The sequence below is a fragment of the Squalius cephalus genome (genome assembly GCF_949319135.1).
Source record: "Squalius cephalus genome assembly, chromosome: 11".
Classification (NCBI taxonomy): domain Eukaryota; kingdom Metazoa; phylum Chordata; class Actinopteri; order Cypriniformes; family Leuciscidae; genus Squalius; species Squalius cephalus.
Window position 1 is genome coordinate 2,731,038 of NC_137132.1, and position 16,232 is coordinate 2,747,269.

At 39.1% G+C, this 16,232-nt stretch overlaps 2 protein-coding genes across 3 annotated transcripts in view; both read right to left on the bottom strand.

The window, feature by feature from the left end:
* LOC307167413 (NACHT, LRR and PYD domains-containing protein 3-like) overlaps nt 1–16,232 on the bottom strand; it is a 146,364-nt gene that overhangs the window by 96,552 nt on the left and 33,580 nt on the right. The gene's annotated exons all lie outside the window — the stretch shown is intronic.
* The window catches only part of LOC307167408 (NACHT, LRR and PYD domains-containing protein 3-like), a 147,815-nt gene that overhangs the window by 59,340 nt on the left and 72,243 nt on the right, over nt 1–16,232 (bottom strand). The window contains exon 10 of the mRNA XM_079886483.1: nt 13,056–13,229. Coding sequence (XP_079742609.1) covers nt 13,056–13,229 — 174 coding nt within the window. The remainder of the gene's footprint in view (nt 1–13,055; nt 13,230–16,232) is intronic.

The following is a 16,232-nucleotide window of genomic DNA, read 5'->3' on the forward strand; positions in this document are numbered from 1 at the left end:
TGCTGTACTTCATAGATTTATGTATTAAGTCTGAGTTGTTTTTATCTGCACCATCATATTACAGACAACTGTTGTTGTAATTATGCAGTTGAGGAGAGACGAATGATGATTCCAAAGCAATACATGCATATACACTACCAGTCAAAAGTTTTGGTTCGGTAATATTTTTAAGGTTTCTAAAAGAAGTCTCTTTTGCTCACCAAGGTTGCATTTATTTGATGATAAAAAAAAACTAAAAAAACAGCAATATTGTGATATATTATTCCAAAACAGCTGTATTCTATGTGAATATATAGTAAAGTGTAATTTATTCCTGTGATCAAAGCTGAATTTTTGAGATCACAGTCTTCAGAAACCATTCTAATATGATGATTGGATGCTCAAGAAACATTTATAATTATTATTAATGTTGAAAACAGTCATTTACATTTGTATTTCAGGATTCTTTGATGAATAGAAAGTTCAAAAGAACAGCGTTTAACTGAAATAGAAAGCTTTTGTCACATTAAACATTACCGTTCAAACGTTTGGGGTCAGTAAGAATTTTTATTTTATTTTTTGGGGGAAAGAAATAAAATAAATCAATACTTTTATTTGTATTGGATTATAATGTTACAAAAGATTATATTTAAAATAAATAAATGCTGATTAAATAAATAAATTTGAACTTTCTATTCATTAAAGAATCCTGAAAAAAAATTACACAACTGTTTTCAACATTGATAATAATCATAATGAATGTTTTTTGAGCATCAAATCATATTAGAATGATTTCTGAAGGATTATTGTAATGATAACCAGCAGGAGTGCCCTTGAAAGCCTCTAGAGGGCACTCCACACCAGACTATCATGTTTCACTCACAAACTACATTTCCCATAACTCACTGCCCGGACTCATCACTTATCACTGATCACATTCACCTGTACCTCATTCACTGATTGCATTCACCTGTGTCTCATCCTGTTAGTCTGTCTATTTATACCATGTTCATTCATTCATTCACCGCGAAGTCTTGTTGTACTGTTAGTCTGCATTTCCGAGCATTTTCCCTGGTTTCATGTTTCTTGGTTTTCTGGATATCTTGCCTTGTTCCCTGGATTACTCTCTTGCCTCTGGTCCCTGCCTGTTTTGTTTGTTTGTTTATTTGTTTGTTTGGACTGCTTACCTGTGTTTCGACCATTGCCTGTTTTTGGATTACGATTCTGGATAACCCTTAAAATAAAGCTGCATTTGGATCTCTCCCTTCGTGTCTCCGAGCAGTTCGTAACAATTATGTGACACTGAAGACTGGAGTAATGATGCTGAAATTCAGCTTTGATTACAGGAATAAATTACATTTTAAAATATATTAAAATAGAATAGATATTTAAGATATTTAATAACATTACTTTTTTGTATTTTTAATCAAATAAATGCAGCCTTGGTGAACAGAAGAGACTTCTTTTAAAAACAATAAAAATCTTACCGATGCAAAACTTTTGAACAGCAGTGTGTGTGTTGTGATTTGGTTGTGGACAGTACTGAGCACACTATGACTGAGTCATAGTCCATTAAAACAGGCAGAACAAACAAGTCCAGAGGGCAAGACAAGAAAACCAGACGAGAAAACCAGGGGTTTATTCCAGAAAGCAGGTTGTGTGACATACCCGGGTGTGTTTAAGGGTCAGTAAGCGGATAACCTCAACTCTGGGTTCCACAAACAGAGGGAACTTTCAGGGTATGTCAGTAGCCATAGCAGTTCCGGAGCAGGTTCTGTTCCAGGGTCAGTTTACTCCAGAGGTGTTCAGCGCATGCATGCCCTATTGATGAGGCTCCAGTGGGCGTGAGAGTTATATCTATGTAAAGCGCTGTTAAAACAAGGTAATGGTCATTTTATTATAATATATTAGGGGTGTAAATCGGATAGTTCATCACAATACGATATGATATCGATTCTCTCTGCCAGCACTACGATACTTGCCGATACCTCAAAAAAATTTGCAATACGATTTGATTCAACTCAGGGCTATATCGATTGATTTATCGATATTTAGATATTATGTGGTTTATATTATATTAAGTTTACACAACCAGTTATATTTTTATTACTCCAAATGCAACCAAAATTTATTACATTTACTTTTTATTAAACTCTTTGAAAATTGTAATATCAATCAAACTGCATCTGGGTTATTTTTTATTTATTTTTTATTTTATTTTAGCAAAAGCAGATAACTCCACATTTCATGTTTCAGAGTTAAACAAAACCAAGTAATTGCTGTGATATATAATAAAACACTTGGTTAATCTTTGTAACGTTAATCTCCTCAGCTGACATAGACGCCTGAAAAACTTTGTTGTTGTGATTAACGTACACGCAATACAGGGAGCTTTTCCCTCACCACTAACATGCTGCTTTTAGCAAGGTTGCGTGAAAAAGTTTCAGCTTTTAGATATCACGGGCTCATCAAGTTATTATCCTTCCTCGATCACTTTAAGTCAGCTTTGACGAAACTTCTCTCAGCTAGCGCGTCTTTTCGAAGTGATTTGGAGCCTTGTCACCTGACTGATATTGCGTGCTGATTCGCTAAAATGGACTTATCGGGATGTGTTCACAAACACCAAGGGTGCTTGTCTGTTTCTGCTGTAAAACATCAACTCGCGATGCCTTGACAGTGGACAATACCGGCTTTTGTGACAAAACGTGTTTAGGGTTCAGTCAATCTTGTCAGGCGTCTATTTCAGCTAAGGAGATTAACGTTACAAAGACACACCGGCAGATGGGATGCTGAGTAAACAAAAATGTGCGCTTTGGCAGAAATGAATAGACGGTGTGATAGAAATATTTTATGTAATGGGTATTTTCAACATTAAATGTACAGAGAAATGCAGACTAAGGATGCTCAGGTCAAAAGCCATATATACTTAACCAAAAAGTGCTTAACACAGTAGAACTAACAGTCATATGACTAGCTCAAATCATTACAAACCAATCACCAGAACAATTCACAGTAAAGAAGACTTGAGTGACATTGATTTTTACTCAGTTGTATCATATAAATATACATGTATCTTTCTATTCAGGAGACTCACTTGGTTAGTTATGGCCAGTGATCTCCCGGCCGTGAATAAAACTTCATTTCTACAAAGAGCAACTTGGGAGTCGTGTCAGGTATATGCTGCGCAGCTGAGAAACAGATCCTACGCTCAGAAGACAGCAAAAGAAAATCTATGTGGGATTGAGGTAGTAATAGAAGTACTAAGATCTCCGCCTAAAGGAGAGTGCGGGGCCAATCTTGTGCCAGCGCATCTATCCCCAGAGGTGCACTCTGATCTTTCAGGGAGAAAAACAGAGGACACTGAGCATTGTCGTGGGACGCGAACAGGTCCATTGTCGCTCTGCCGTATATTTCCTACATCTGTTCGACCACTTCCTTGTTCAATTTCCACTCCCCGTAAAGTGGATTTCCCCTGGACAGCAGATCCGCACCCTGGTTCATGACACCCTGTACGTGCGTCGCTCTCAGGGATGAAAGATTGGCATGGCTCCACAAAATCAGTTTGTGTGTCAGCATGTGCAAGGGAAGTGATCTGAGGCCTCTCTGTTGATTTATACATGCCACAATTGTAGTGTTGTCCGTTCTCACAAGAACATGATGCCCTTTCAGAAAAGGAAGAAAATGCGGTAACACTTTATTTTACAGTGTCCTTGTTACATATGTTACATGTACTTACCATAGTATTAACAGTAAATTATGCATAATTACATGCAACTAACCCTCAACCAAATCCTAATCCTACCCTAACCCTATAGTAAGTACATGTAGTTGCTTAATATTACTGAGTACTTAAATGTATAATTACATTGTAACAAGGACACTGTAAAATAAAGTGTTACCGAAAATGCTTCAACGTTGAAACACGGCCAGCATTTCCAGATAGTTTATGTGAAGATTGGTCAGATGATGACCCCATCTTCCATTCACTATCCTGCCCTTGTGAATGGAAGATGGGGTCATCATCTTCCATTCACAAGGGCAGGATAGTGAATGGAAGATGGGGTCATCATCTTCCATTCACTATCCTGCCCTTGTGAATGCCCCCCAACCCCCCAACCCCCCAACCGGACAATGACGCGTCCGTCGTTATGACTTTTCTGGTTTGAACCACACCCATGGGTACCCCGTGAACCAAAAAGGTTGGGTGTCTCCACTGGCGCAGTGCAAAGACTGTTTCTGACGCCACTCTCTTTCGGGAGTGCCTTAATGGGTCCAGCCTCAGAGACGCTACCCAGCGCTGAAATTCCCTCATAAATAGTCTACCTAAGGGAATAACTATTAGGGCTGAGGCCATCAGTCCCAATAACCTGAGGCATGTGCGGAAAGAAACAATTTTTCCCCTCTGAAACTCGGCCAGGCATTGGGTGAATTTTCCCACCATGTCCTCTGACAGTCGCGCTCTGAATGTCATTGAGTCCAGTGACAGCCCCAGATATGTTATAGACTGTGTGTGAATCAAAACACTCTTTTCGGTGTTTAACTGTAAGCCCCAGTTTCTGAATGTGTTCCAGAAGCATGATTGTGTGATTTCTCACTTCTCGCTCTGACTGAGCTGTCACCAACCAATCGTCTATGTAAGTAGCGAGACGAATGCCTTTTTCCCTGAGCGGGGTCAGGGCCGCTTCTGTACATTTTATGAATACTCTCGGGCTGAGAGACATGCCAAATGTCACTCCCAGGAAAGCAAACCGCAGGAATTTCCTGTGGGGTGGGTATATGTTTATGTGAAAATATGCGTCTTTCAGGTCGATCGATGTAAACCAATCGCCCGGGCGCACCAGATTTAGGAGTGTAGCATGAGTGAGCATTCTGAACTTGTACTTCCTTAAGTATTTGTTCAGTGCACGTAGATCTAATATGGGACAAAAGGCACGAGTTCCTTTCTTTGGGACGAGAAAGTATCTTGAGTAAAGTCCAGCGGGACTGTGTGCACTCTCGCCAATTGTCTATTTGCAGCGTTCTGGTGCCATTGTGTGGCTGATGCGTGGGCACTTAGCGCTTGGACAGAGTCTGAGTGGCTCATCATCTCTAAGGGATCGATCGCTCCCGAGATGATGTTATAATGTAGGGATGCACGATATTGCATTTTGGGCGATATTCGATATGCCGATATTTTCAAACTAATTTTGTCCAATGCCGATACCGATACCGATATATATACACATTTTCCCCCTGATATATTTACACTTTAATTTTATTGAAGAGAAATCCAAGTCTCTCCTGTACTACCTTTACCATATTACACTCATGTGTTGTAGATATAAGGCAATACACAAGACAAACAAAACAACATTTGATTCTACCATAAATGTATAATTTTACAAATGTAGACAGACATTCACCCCTGAAAAATAGGCAAATTATTACACTTGGAGAATAATATGCCAGTGCCACATTTTATTTTTAAGTTCAGACTTCAAACTTCAGTCCTTAAGTGTAAAATAAATACAAATAAATTTTCAAATAAAAAATGTCAGTCTTCTACTTGAACAGGTCTACCAAATGCTCACCTGTTTTCGGTGCTGATGCAGTGGCGATGCAGTGGCGATGCAGTGGCGCTGCCAATAAAGCAACTAAAAGCTGTCACACGAACTGCAAAAGTAATGATTATGAATATGTCAAATATAGCAAGGAGACATTTTAATTGTTTATTAATAAACAAGTGTTTCCTGTGTCGGCTGCAAAGATGAAGTTGACGATGACTCGCGATCTTTGCAGTAGTGAACGCGCCAGAGAGAAATGCACATTTCGGATTACACAGTTTTCTTTCGTTTTGAATTGTTCTGTTTAAAAATATGATTTCAAGCGTTCTGTAGATAATATATATATTTCTCAGGTCTGTGAGGCAAGTAGGCTATGCTGAGTTTCGTTTCATTTATGAGAGCTCCATTTCAATCGCGGGCGCCTCCGTGTCGTGATATCTATTATTATCTATTATCTGCTTTACATATTATTTATTAAATCCAGGCAATTGGTTGATAAAACATTAGGGGTGTAACGATTCATTCATTTTCTCGATGCATCGATTACAAATCCTGCCGATGCATATGCATCGATCTTGAAACATGGATTTTTGAATCGTGAAACGTTTGTTTTGGTCAATAATCGATTTTATATAAAAAAATCAATGAATCGCGATTTTATAACGAATATACGATAGATAATTTAAAATAAATAAATATAAATCTTAAATTAGTTGCAAAACGAAGAAAACGAAGAAAGAGAATTTGTCTTCACCAAACTTACTGTTGATGCCACAAACAGTGTATGTTTGCAACTTCCCTTATTTTCATGAACCAAATGCTGGCTAATTAACTAGACTGTATTAAGGATTATAAGTTGTAATATGATGGTCCGAAATAGTACTTGGCTTGTTTTAGTGAAATTATTGACTTGACTGGTGTTCGTATTTATATTTCATTTTGTTACAGATTCAAGTGGAACAGCAGGAGGATGCAGTTGAAGAGAAACCACCAGACACAGCTGAAGAAGGTATTTATTTTAATAACTTGTTAATAAGTAATCTGTTTAAATTTAAAGGGTAGGCTAGGCATACTGTAGCATAAAAGTTTGGGATGCATTTGTAATTCAAAATGTATTTAAGGACAAGAAATGAGATGCAAACAAACAACTTTTTCATTATGTGTTTCCATCAATCTAATTAATTTTCTTTTTCAGATGAGATGCGTCCTGCAAAAAAAATTGAAAGCTATGGATTTGCTCTTCAGCAACATCTTTCAGCAGGTGCCAGAGACCTGTCCACTATCAAGGTCCGCTAGCGTGGTCAGCAAAGACGAGGTACTCAAATACAGATCCATGGTTCCTCTGCCACTGACTGAAAATGCTCTGGACTGGTGGAAGTCCCATGAGACAGAGCTACCAATCCTTGCAAATCTGGCAAGAAGTTGTCTTTGCATTCCTGCTACTAGTGTGGCCTCAGAGAGAGTTTTCAGCACCGCAGGAGACATAGTGTCTTCTCAGAGAAGCAGTTTACGGCCAGATTGTGTTGATCAATTAATATTTTTGAAAAAGAATCTCAAGTAGATGGGGTTAGAAAAAAGCAAGTCATATCATAGCCATGTGTTTGTTCATATCTGTCTTACTACACTCACCACCATGTTTTAATCACACTCTGTGTGGTGTTACTGCCCGTTGGACTTGGCCTGTTGCATTTCTGCACTTTGCTGTATTTACACACCTTCTTTGCTGTATTTACACAATTTGCTGTATTTACACACTTTCTTTGCTGTATTTACACAATTTGCTGTATTTACACACTTTGCTGTATTTACACACTGCTGTATTTACACACTTTGCTGTATTTACACACTTTCTTTGCTGTATTTACACACTTTGCTGTATTTACACACTTTATTTGCTGTATTTACACACTTTGCTGTATTTCCTAAATGTTCAGGAAATGTGTGCAATGTTTACAATAAAAGCACTCATGGTGCATTGAATATGTAGAAGTAGTTTTATTTTTCTTGGTTTACTTGCCTTAATGTATTTTTGAGTCCTAAGAAGTTAAGCTATTGAACTGAAGTTCTGAATCAAGTTATTAAATTGAGTTAAATAGTCATGAATTTCCCAAAAAAATATTTTATTTGCTCAGATACAGATGTATACTAAAATTTACAGAATAGAATCGTTAATAATCGAATCGAATCAAATTTCATTGTTAATCGAATCGAATTGAATCGTTCTGATTTGCAAAAATCGTTTTTGAATCGAATCAAAAACCTCTGAATCGTGAATCGAATCGATTCGCTGTCTACCCAAAGATTCACAGCCCTATAAAACATTGATTAAAATTAAGATACAATTAATACAAAACGAAATTCGCTTAAAAAGGCTTTGTGCTTTCTGTTTGAGGTCTCTGTGGAAGTTTTAAAGCAGCCGCTTTCAGAGCGCTCACGTCCGCAACCGAGAACTGTCACTGTTTTTCCTCATAAATGCGAACACGAAAAATAAAATAAAATGATTATTTTATGCTCTGTGGAGAGCATATAGCTTGGAGAGTTTACATTAGTAAGCTACAGGACATCGTCTTTCAAAACATGACCTGCACGAAAGAGAAAAAAAATTACTGCATCATTGTACCCAGCACTTCTGAAAATGCACTTGCAAATGCGTCTCTGTCCTCAGCACATTTCAAACCAAACTGACCCCATGCTCGAAATGCCTCCACATGTTAAGTTGCTGGCCCTCATGCACGGTTGTCACGTGCACATAGGAAACATGCCACCCTATCGGCAAGGCTCATCGGCAGAAATGATCATATTGGCCGATGCCGATGATGGTCATTTAAAGCTTTTATCGGCCGATACCGATGTTGTGCCGATATTATCGTCCATCCCTATTATAATGTGTTATGTGAACATGTTTTACAACATTTTTTGGGGCATTATGTTTTGCAACATTCTCTGGGGGTAAAGTGAAAACTTTATTGAATTTTGAACATGAAAAGTGCTTGTGACTAGTGGGTGGGTGTGCACCACTGCACCTCCCGACCCTCACTGCGCTCTGTTTCCCCTGGCCCAACCGGGCGCTGTTTTCCCCACAGAACATCTGTGAACAGAGGAACTCGTGACTTGTCGAACGCTGAGCGACTGAGGGTCAGGAGCTAGCAAACTGGGGGGCTGTTGACTCCCTCCCCTGGGGAAGACCTTGTCAAACTGCCTTCTTCCTCCTCGCTCCCTGAAGATGAGGCTGGGGATGAGGTTGAGGGGCTGGCTGGACTGTCTGAGCTGCTGCAGGCAGATAGTTCTTCCTAGGCCAGCCAGATCTCTGTTCTTGCACTCCACTCTGACCCGCTGCACTCATGATAGGTCTCTGCCATTTCGGAATGCGAAAGCTGGGAGGTGGGTGGGCCGTAACCTGCGCGAAGGTCTGTCGGGGTGGCGGAGGGGGTGCAGTCTGTGTCTTTCTCTGCATACAGAGTTGCAAGGTCTCGTCATCCCTCTTTTTTTCTTCGCATCACTTTTTCATCAGTGTCAGAGCTGAGCCGAAAATGCCCTCTGCAACAACTGGTGCATCCAGGATGGCTTCTTTTTCCCTGTCAGAGAGATTAGCCAGATTAAGCCATCGTCCTCTCTCTTGGATAACCATTGTGGCCATGGCTTTCCCAGCAGCTTGAACCGCACATCTCTGAAGACACAGAGAGAGATCCGTGACAACACAGATCACTTCCCAGTGTGTCTGAGCTGGTATGGTAGACACTTCGTCCTGCAGCTCCGCTTGGTATGCGGTCAGCAGAGAGATCGTGTTCATAGCCCTGACAGAGAGCGCGACTGCTTTATAAGCGCGTTCTGTGATGCTCGACTGGAAACGGTCAGCTTTAGATGGCAAGGTCGGATTTGCAGCCACTGTGCACTTCGGTTGCAAGTGCACGGCAACTAATGGCTCAATGGGGGGCATTCGGAGAAGACCTTCCTTTTCCATCCCCTCCACATTGAGAACGGAGCCACTCTGCACTGGCATCTTACTGGTAAACAGCTTGTCCTTCCACGTAACCGCGACCTCCTCCAGGAACTCTGGGAAAACAGGAAGGAGCTGTCGTGCTGCCCGTTTTGCACTCGGGAGCCTCTTCCCCTCATAGCGAGACTTTGCAGTCTCTGCTACCACGGTCGGCCACGGAATATTTCATTTCCATGCAGCGAGTTTGCACAGCATCTTGCAGATCAACACTAACAAGAGGGGAGGATGGTGGCCCACCCCCCTCTTCCGTGGATCCCGCCGCAGCGAGGAGCTCTTCCGGTTGCACAGGGGGGAGGAATGGAGAGTCCTCAAAGTCTTCCTCTTCATCAGAGAGAAGGAAGTCCGATTGTCCCCCTTCCTCGAAATCAAGCGCGTCCTCTTCCTCGTCCATGCTGATCAGACTGGGCAGAGGCATGCACACATCGAGCTGCTCACTCCAGCATAGAGCTGCCGTGGTGGGCAGTTCTACAGGCAGCTGGCGTGGCAGCTGGCGCGGGGTTAGGTGTCATGAGGGGATCCTGGCCCGACAGGCTAGCTTGGCGTGCTAGCCTGCGACGAAGGCTCTTCATGGTGAAGTGTGCGCAGTGTTCACATGAACCGGGGTTCTCGATAGCCAATTGAGCATGTTTCAGCCCGAGACATGCAGAGCAGACCTGGTGTGTGTCCTTGCATGAAATTTCACACAGAATCTCCCTCACTAGCCGGGATAGTCTGCATTGCTGCAGCCATCGTAGTGTCGAACAATCCTTGCAATCGGCTGGAATGCTAATCGAAGGAACCAGGCGAAAAACGGCGTGGTGGCCAGTAATTCGTCCAGAAGTTCGTAGAAAAGTTTGTAGGCTTCTGGTGTGAAGCGAGAAGAGGTTTTTGAATGTCGTAATGACCTAGTGCTGCTCCTCTTATACTGAGGGGTGGGGTAGCCACTCCCAGACACTACGTCATGTCTGCTATCCAATTGGGGCTGGCGTAATGTAATAGGACTTCTGAGGAATCCGCTGAAGGGGCGTATCCCATAGTGAGCCACCGAAACGTATGCTTGAAAGAGAACAGAGATCGCTGTAACATGCAGATAAAGATGTTTTGGAGACAATAAACATGACTGCAATGATATTTGATTTACCTGTGTTCTTCGAGCCATGTCAGGTATTTTCATAATAATAGATTATATTTATAATGTAATGCTAATCGATATAGACTTTATCATCATGCAGAATACTGTAAAATAATATATTTTCTGTCAGATTTTTTTATCTGAAGCCAAATCAGATCACAGAAGGTTATTTAAAACACTCGACTTGCGTTATAAAGTAAGTTTGGAGCACAAACATGGTTTTAATCTCATAAATTGTCGTGTATTGATGGTGTGCTAAGCTAACATGCTAGCTTGCCCTAGGTGCACCTGCTACCTAACAGTTATCTTTTATGAATTTTTCTAAATAGGAATGCTTACTGAAATGTTTCTCTATTCAGCTCATTTGATACAGTTTCAAATGTGAAGTGAGAACTTTGATAAAAGAAATGAGGGATTGAAACAACGTGAATAGCCAGTCGTTAGTAATTATAATGCAGACAAAAGAAAAGCATATACCATAGCCATAACCAGGCCGGAGAGGTGTGAATGTGTGCAGGAGAGACTGAGACTGAATGGGGCTTGTTTGCACCACAAAACAATAGAGACAATAGACTGAATAGATGCTTAGAAGATAAATAAACATAAGTTTGCATTTTAGAGTCTAATCAAAATAAAGTCATATGACATGATCTTGAAAAACATTTAACTAAATACAGAGTTTTAGACTTATCATCTTCAGATTTTAAACATAACATGGTCAGACATGTGGCTTTAGCTGCAGTGCATTTCTAGATTGATACAATGTCAACTTCAATTTTATTTTCATGAAGATGTTTCATAAAAATACATTTCTAATAACTTTACAAAACTTTGAAGCTATTTATAACTATTTATTTTTCATTATGACAATAATAAATTTTACATTTACAATAAACTGCCAGGTGTCAGCTTTCAAATGAGATCATACTTGTGCTTTTAGTACAAAGGGTTCATAAACTGTATCTGTTTCAGTTTGGGTATGCCATTTCTAGGGATTTTTCAAAAGTGGCACTGCAGCTCAACAGGTTAAATATGAATTGCGTTTCTGTGTGTGAATGAATGAAAAGCTTTTACCAAACTATATTGCTATACTGAGATAAGTAATTATTAACCGCTCATTATTCATGATCGTTCACGCCCCTACGCATATTGCCTTTCCAAACAAAAAGTGTCTTACAAAATGTAAATCAATGTATTGTCTTATATTAATGATTAGGGAGGATGATTTTCAGATCATTTCGAAGCAAAAACTCTAGGCGACAACGTCCATTAGTCAAAAGTCTTGTGGACATATATTTAGTATGCATTTTGTGGCCTTATTTTAAAAAATTTAGCTTTTTGAAAACATAAACATTATTCTCTCAAAAATACAAACATGTACATACATGTTGCTCACATATTATGGTAGCCCTGTTTGTGCTAAATAGAGTGTAATTACACCTTTTCCATTAATATGTTTATAAGCAACTGAAAAAAGCACAAATGTCAGGGCATGTCAAAACATCTCAAGGACCCCAAAAGCACCTTAGACCCCAGAGGGTTAATGTAGCTTAGTTTATAGTAATAATATTTAGGCTATAATACTACTACTAATAATAATATCTCTCTTTTCTTTTTTTTTTCTTTTTTTTAATGCCATGCCAGCTTCTTTGGATATATATTCAAGGTGAGAAACAGGTTTATTTATTTAAATAAAACTAAATAAGATGTCACACGATTCCTAAAAAATCATTGAACACAATCTGTATTTTCCCTTTACCAATATAAATGTTTATATACATTCCCTATAAATGCATATATTTTATAATAATTTTCTTATACAAATGTCATAAAAACCGGTTGCGTAGATCACAAATCTATGTACCTTCAGGACACTGACAATAAAGATAGATAGTGACAGAGAAGAAAGAAATTCTAGTAGCTCTCCTCAGAAAAGCGAGCAGCGAGCAGCGAGTCTCGCCCTGTCAGCATCATGGGGGAAGCCTGCAACACCCTCAACTCTTGCACCATGGACACACATCGTGTAATCGATGTACTATAGTGTTTCTCCATGTCATAATCTGTGACATTGACATGATGGAGATTTTAAACCTGGAAAACAATCTCTACAGTATCCAGTTTTCTCCTAAAATTAAAATGAATGGACTGTGTTAATCCTGACTGTGCTGAGATTGAGTGTGTTTAAAGTAAAGGGTGTTCAATTTATATCATGATGTCAAAGTGTGTTTTTCAGTGTGCCTATCAGTACTGCAGTATCATCTTAATGAGGAACAGCTCATGTGTTCAATCATTTACAGATCAATATTTCAATAGCTTTGCTTGTAATTAATGTAATAATAGTTATTTTCCTGCATTTTATTCCATTTTGATTATACTTTATGAATTCACAGTGACAGTTTCATGTGAGAGTCACGTATGATCTTACCTCAGTTTCTCCAGTTTACAGTGAGGATTCACCAGTACAACAGAGAGCAGCTTCACTCCTGAGTCTCCTAGTTTATTCCCAGACAGATCCAGTGTTCTCAGGTGTGAGGGGTTTGATCTCAGAGCTGAAGCCAGAGCAGCACAACCTTCATCTGTGATACCACACTCACTCAACCTGTAGAGAACAATGACACACTCTTCACTCTCTGATCAAAACAAAAACATATTTTTCTTAATTGTGTTTATAATTTGTGCAATATCTCTTTTTTAAACAATTAATTCAATATATCAGTAAGTTTAACTGTTATTCTAAGAGATTATGTCTCTATGTGAGGGAAAAAAGATTATATAAAACTGATAAAATGGAATACATTAATGCTGTACGATTAATCATATCGCAATCGCGATGTCAAGCCTATGCAATTGTATGACGCAAAATGCCGCGTTTTTATGAAATAAATAAATGCATGTGTGGACATGACAACCCATTCTCTCTGAGAGCTGTTTGCACATTTTCTGCACCGCTAATAAATAGAAGACCAGTCAGTTTCAGTTTAGGCAGTGGCGCATGTGGCGCGTATGATCACATCGTGACTCTCTGCGGTGTGCAGCACGGAGAACCGGTGAAGATGATGCAGAGAGCACGGACATTGAACTGGTGGCCAGAAACAATTCTACCTCTGTTATATGGCGATATTTTGGCCAAAAGACACTGAGCAGAGAGAGCAGGGCTGCTAACTCTCACTCATTCCAGTGTGAGACTCGCACAATCAACACTTTTCACATGCTCTCAATGCCACACATACATGTTTCTTACGCAGAGAAAAATCACAAAGCAAAGAGGACACTGACACCGACAGACTAGACAGAGCAGGATAATTATGATAGGAAACAAATCATCAGCTCTCAGATTCTGTAAATGTTATTACTAAATTCAAACAAATGTGACATGACAGATCGTGGTTGTGAACCGAACATCTCTCTTTACTAGTTAATAGTAAATAATCATGAATGAACAATAGGTGTGTTGAAAGATACAGTACAACTTACCGAAATGTTTTGAATTGAAATCATGAAATTTGTGTCAAGTTACAATAAAGACAGTAGCATACCAGTCATTGTACCTTGTAAACATTGTAACATGTAGTCACTGAACTTCTGTTTAGTTACCAAATGTTTTGACAATTACAATACACATCCTGCTTAAAGGGGAACTTGGCAACTCTAGCCATTTCTTCGCTGATTTTCACTTTTGTTGTCACATGTTTTCTCAACGAGCTCCCCCTACAGCTGTGGGGTGTATATTTCACAACACTGTCGTAAAAAAACTCACTTGCGGCCCCTCCTCCTCCTCTCTACCGCTGCTCATGTGCATCTGTTATTATCGGAGCTGGCCAGCTTTATCGTGTGGAGGTACCATGTCTACCGAGGTGGGTAAGACATCATACACACTGTCATAGAACATTGACATACATTTTGTATTGTGTTGTCAACCATAAGCCATAACAGGGGGTGGGCGGATGAAGCTAGCAAACATTACTGCTTATTCTTATCTTAGTTATAGCCTAACCTACCTGCAATGGAACTGAGATTGGATTGGACTGAAGTTTAGCTTATCATCGTGCAGACAATGATCCATTGTCGCTTGTTCTTATAGCTAGCCGGCGTGGCTATGGGCGTGTGGCGAATTTATGTTTATGTCTAATTGCTGTAAAGCAGTTCGTGTTTCTCACTCATTCTCGCTTCTCACAAGACTTCCTATTTCCAACTTACCGGGATGTTAGTCCCCATGTTGCAAGGTTGGTTTAGCACCTGGGAACGCTGGGGGGAGTGGGGAAAGTCACCATTCTCACCAGAACAGGTTATTTTACCATCCAAATGATTTCTAAACAGTTTTATTAAGTTGAAATAGTTGCCAAGTTCCCCTTTAAATGTCACTGTTTGTCTGGACAGAATGTTCAAAATATTTTATTTTCATGAGCATACAAATGTTCTTATTTATTGTTCTATTTATTTTATACTATTGTACTATTGAGACAAGAACAAGTTTGCAGTAATGCAAAGATGTCATTATTTAATTTTGTAAAAAATATTATTTTAATTTGAAAAAAATGTGCATTTAGTTGTTGCTAGTTTGAGTTGAGAAACACACATTTCAGCATCATCACTAATCTCTGTGTGCATTTTCCTTGAGAACCAAGCAAGCTGACTCATGAAACCATTTGTTTATTATATTGCAATCACATAGCCTTCACCATACCTAGAGATTGGCATGGAGTACTTTCCATAAGATCATCTCTCAATGCAAATCAAACCAGCTATTAGGCTAACTGAAATAAAACCATGCCAATCTCTAGGTATGGTGAAGGCTATGTGATGATGTGGGGCTATTTTAATTCCAAAGGCCAAGTGAACTTTATCAGGATGCATAGTATCCTGGATCCATGAAATAACTGGCCTTTAAAAATAAAAATCTGCCTGCCTCTATGGGAATTTAACATAGGGGTGTCCAGACTTATGCACCCTGTATTTTAAGGAAGAACATTTATTTATTTACGATACATTATTCATTCACAAAGAAAATTGGTGTCCTTAAAGGTTGGATTTTTCCTACATTTTTTTAATAAGGCATTAAGTTACATTTCCAAAAGATGATTTTTTATTCCTCTTTTTAGTCAACTTTAGCATGGGTGTCTAAATTTATGCATAGCACTGTATATATATATATATATATATATATATATATATATATATATATATAACATATGAGCAGAAATTGCTAAACAAAAGCTTATTTGATGTGGCAGTATATTCTACAGTAAAAACTGTACCCAAATCTAGTCAACAAAATGTTGTCTTTCATATTTCGCCTGACTGTAACGTTGTTTTATGAAATATTAGGGTATATAAATGTTAATTTGCAGTTTAATATGTTGCTTATACAAATAGTCTACATTTTATTTCAACATATTTCAGTCGATTTTTACTCATCTCAGTATAGCAATACAGTTTCCTAAAACATCCTCATTCATTCACACACAGAAACGCGATTTAAATTTAAACTGTCTTTTTGCAAGCTGTGGTAAACAGCGCGCATCTCTGCCGTTCATTCATTCACACACAGAAACGCAATTCACTTGAGAAGGAAAAAAAACTTACTACAGTATTCCTCAGCTCA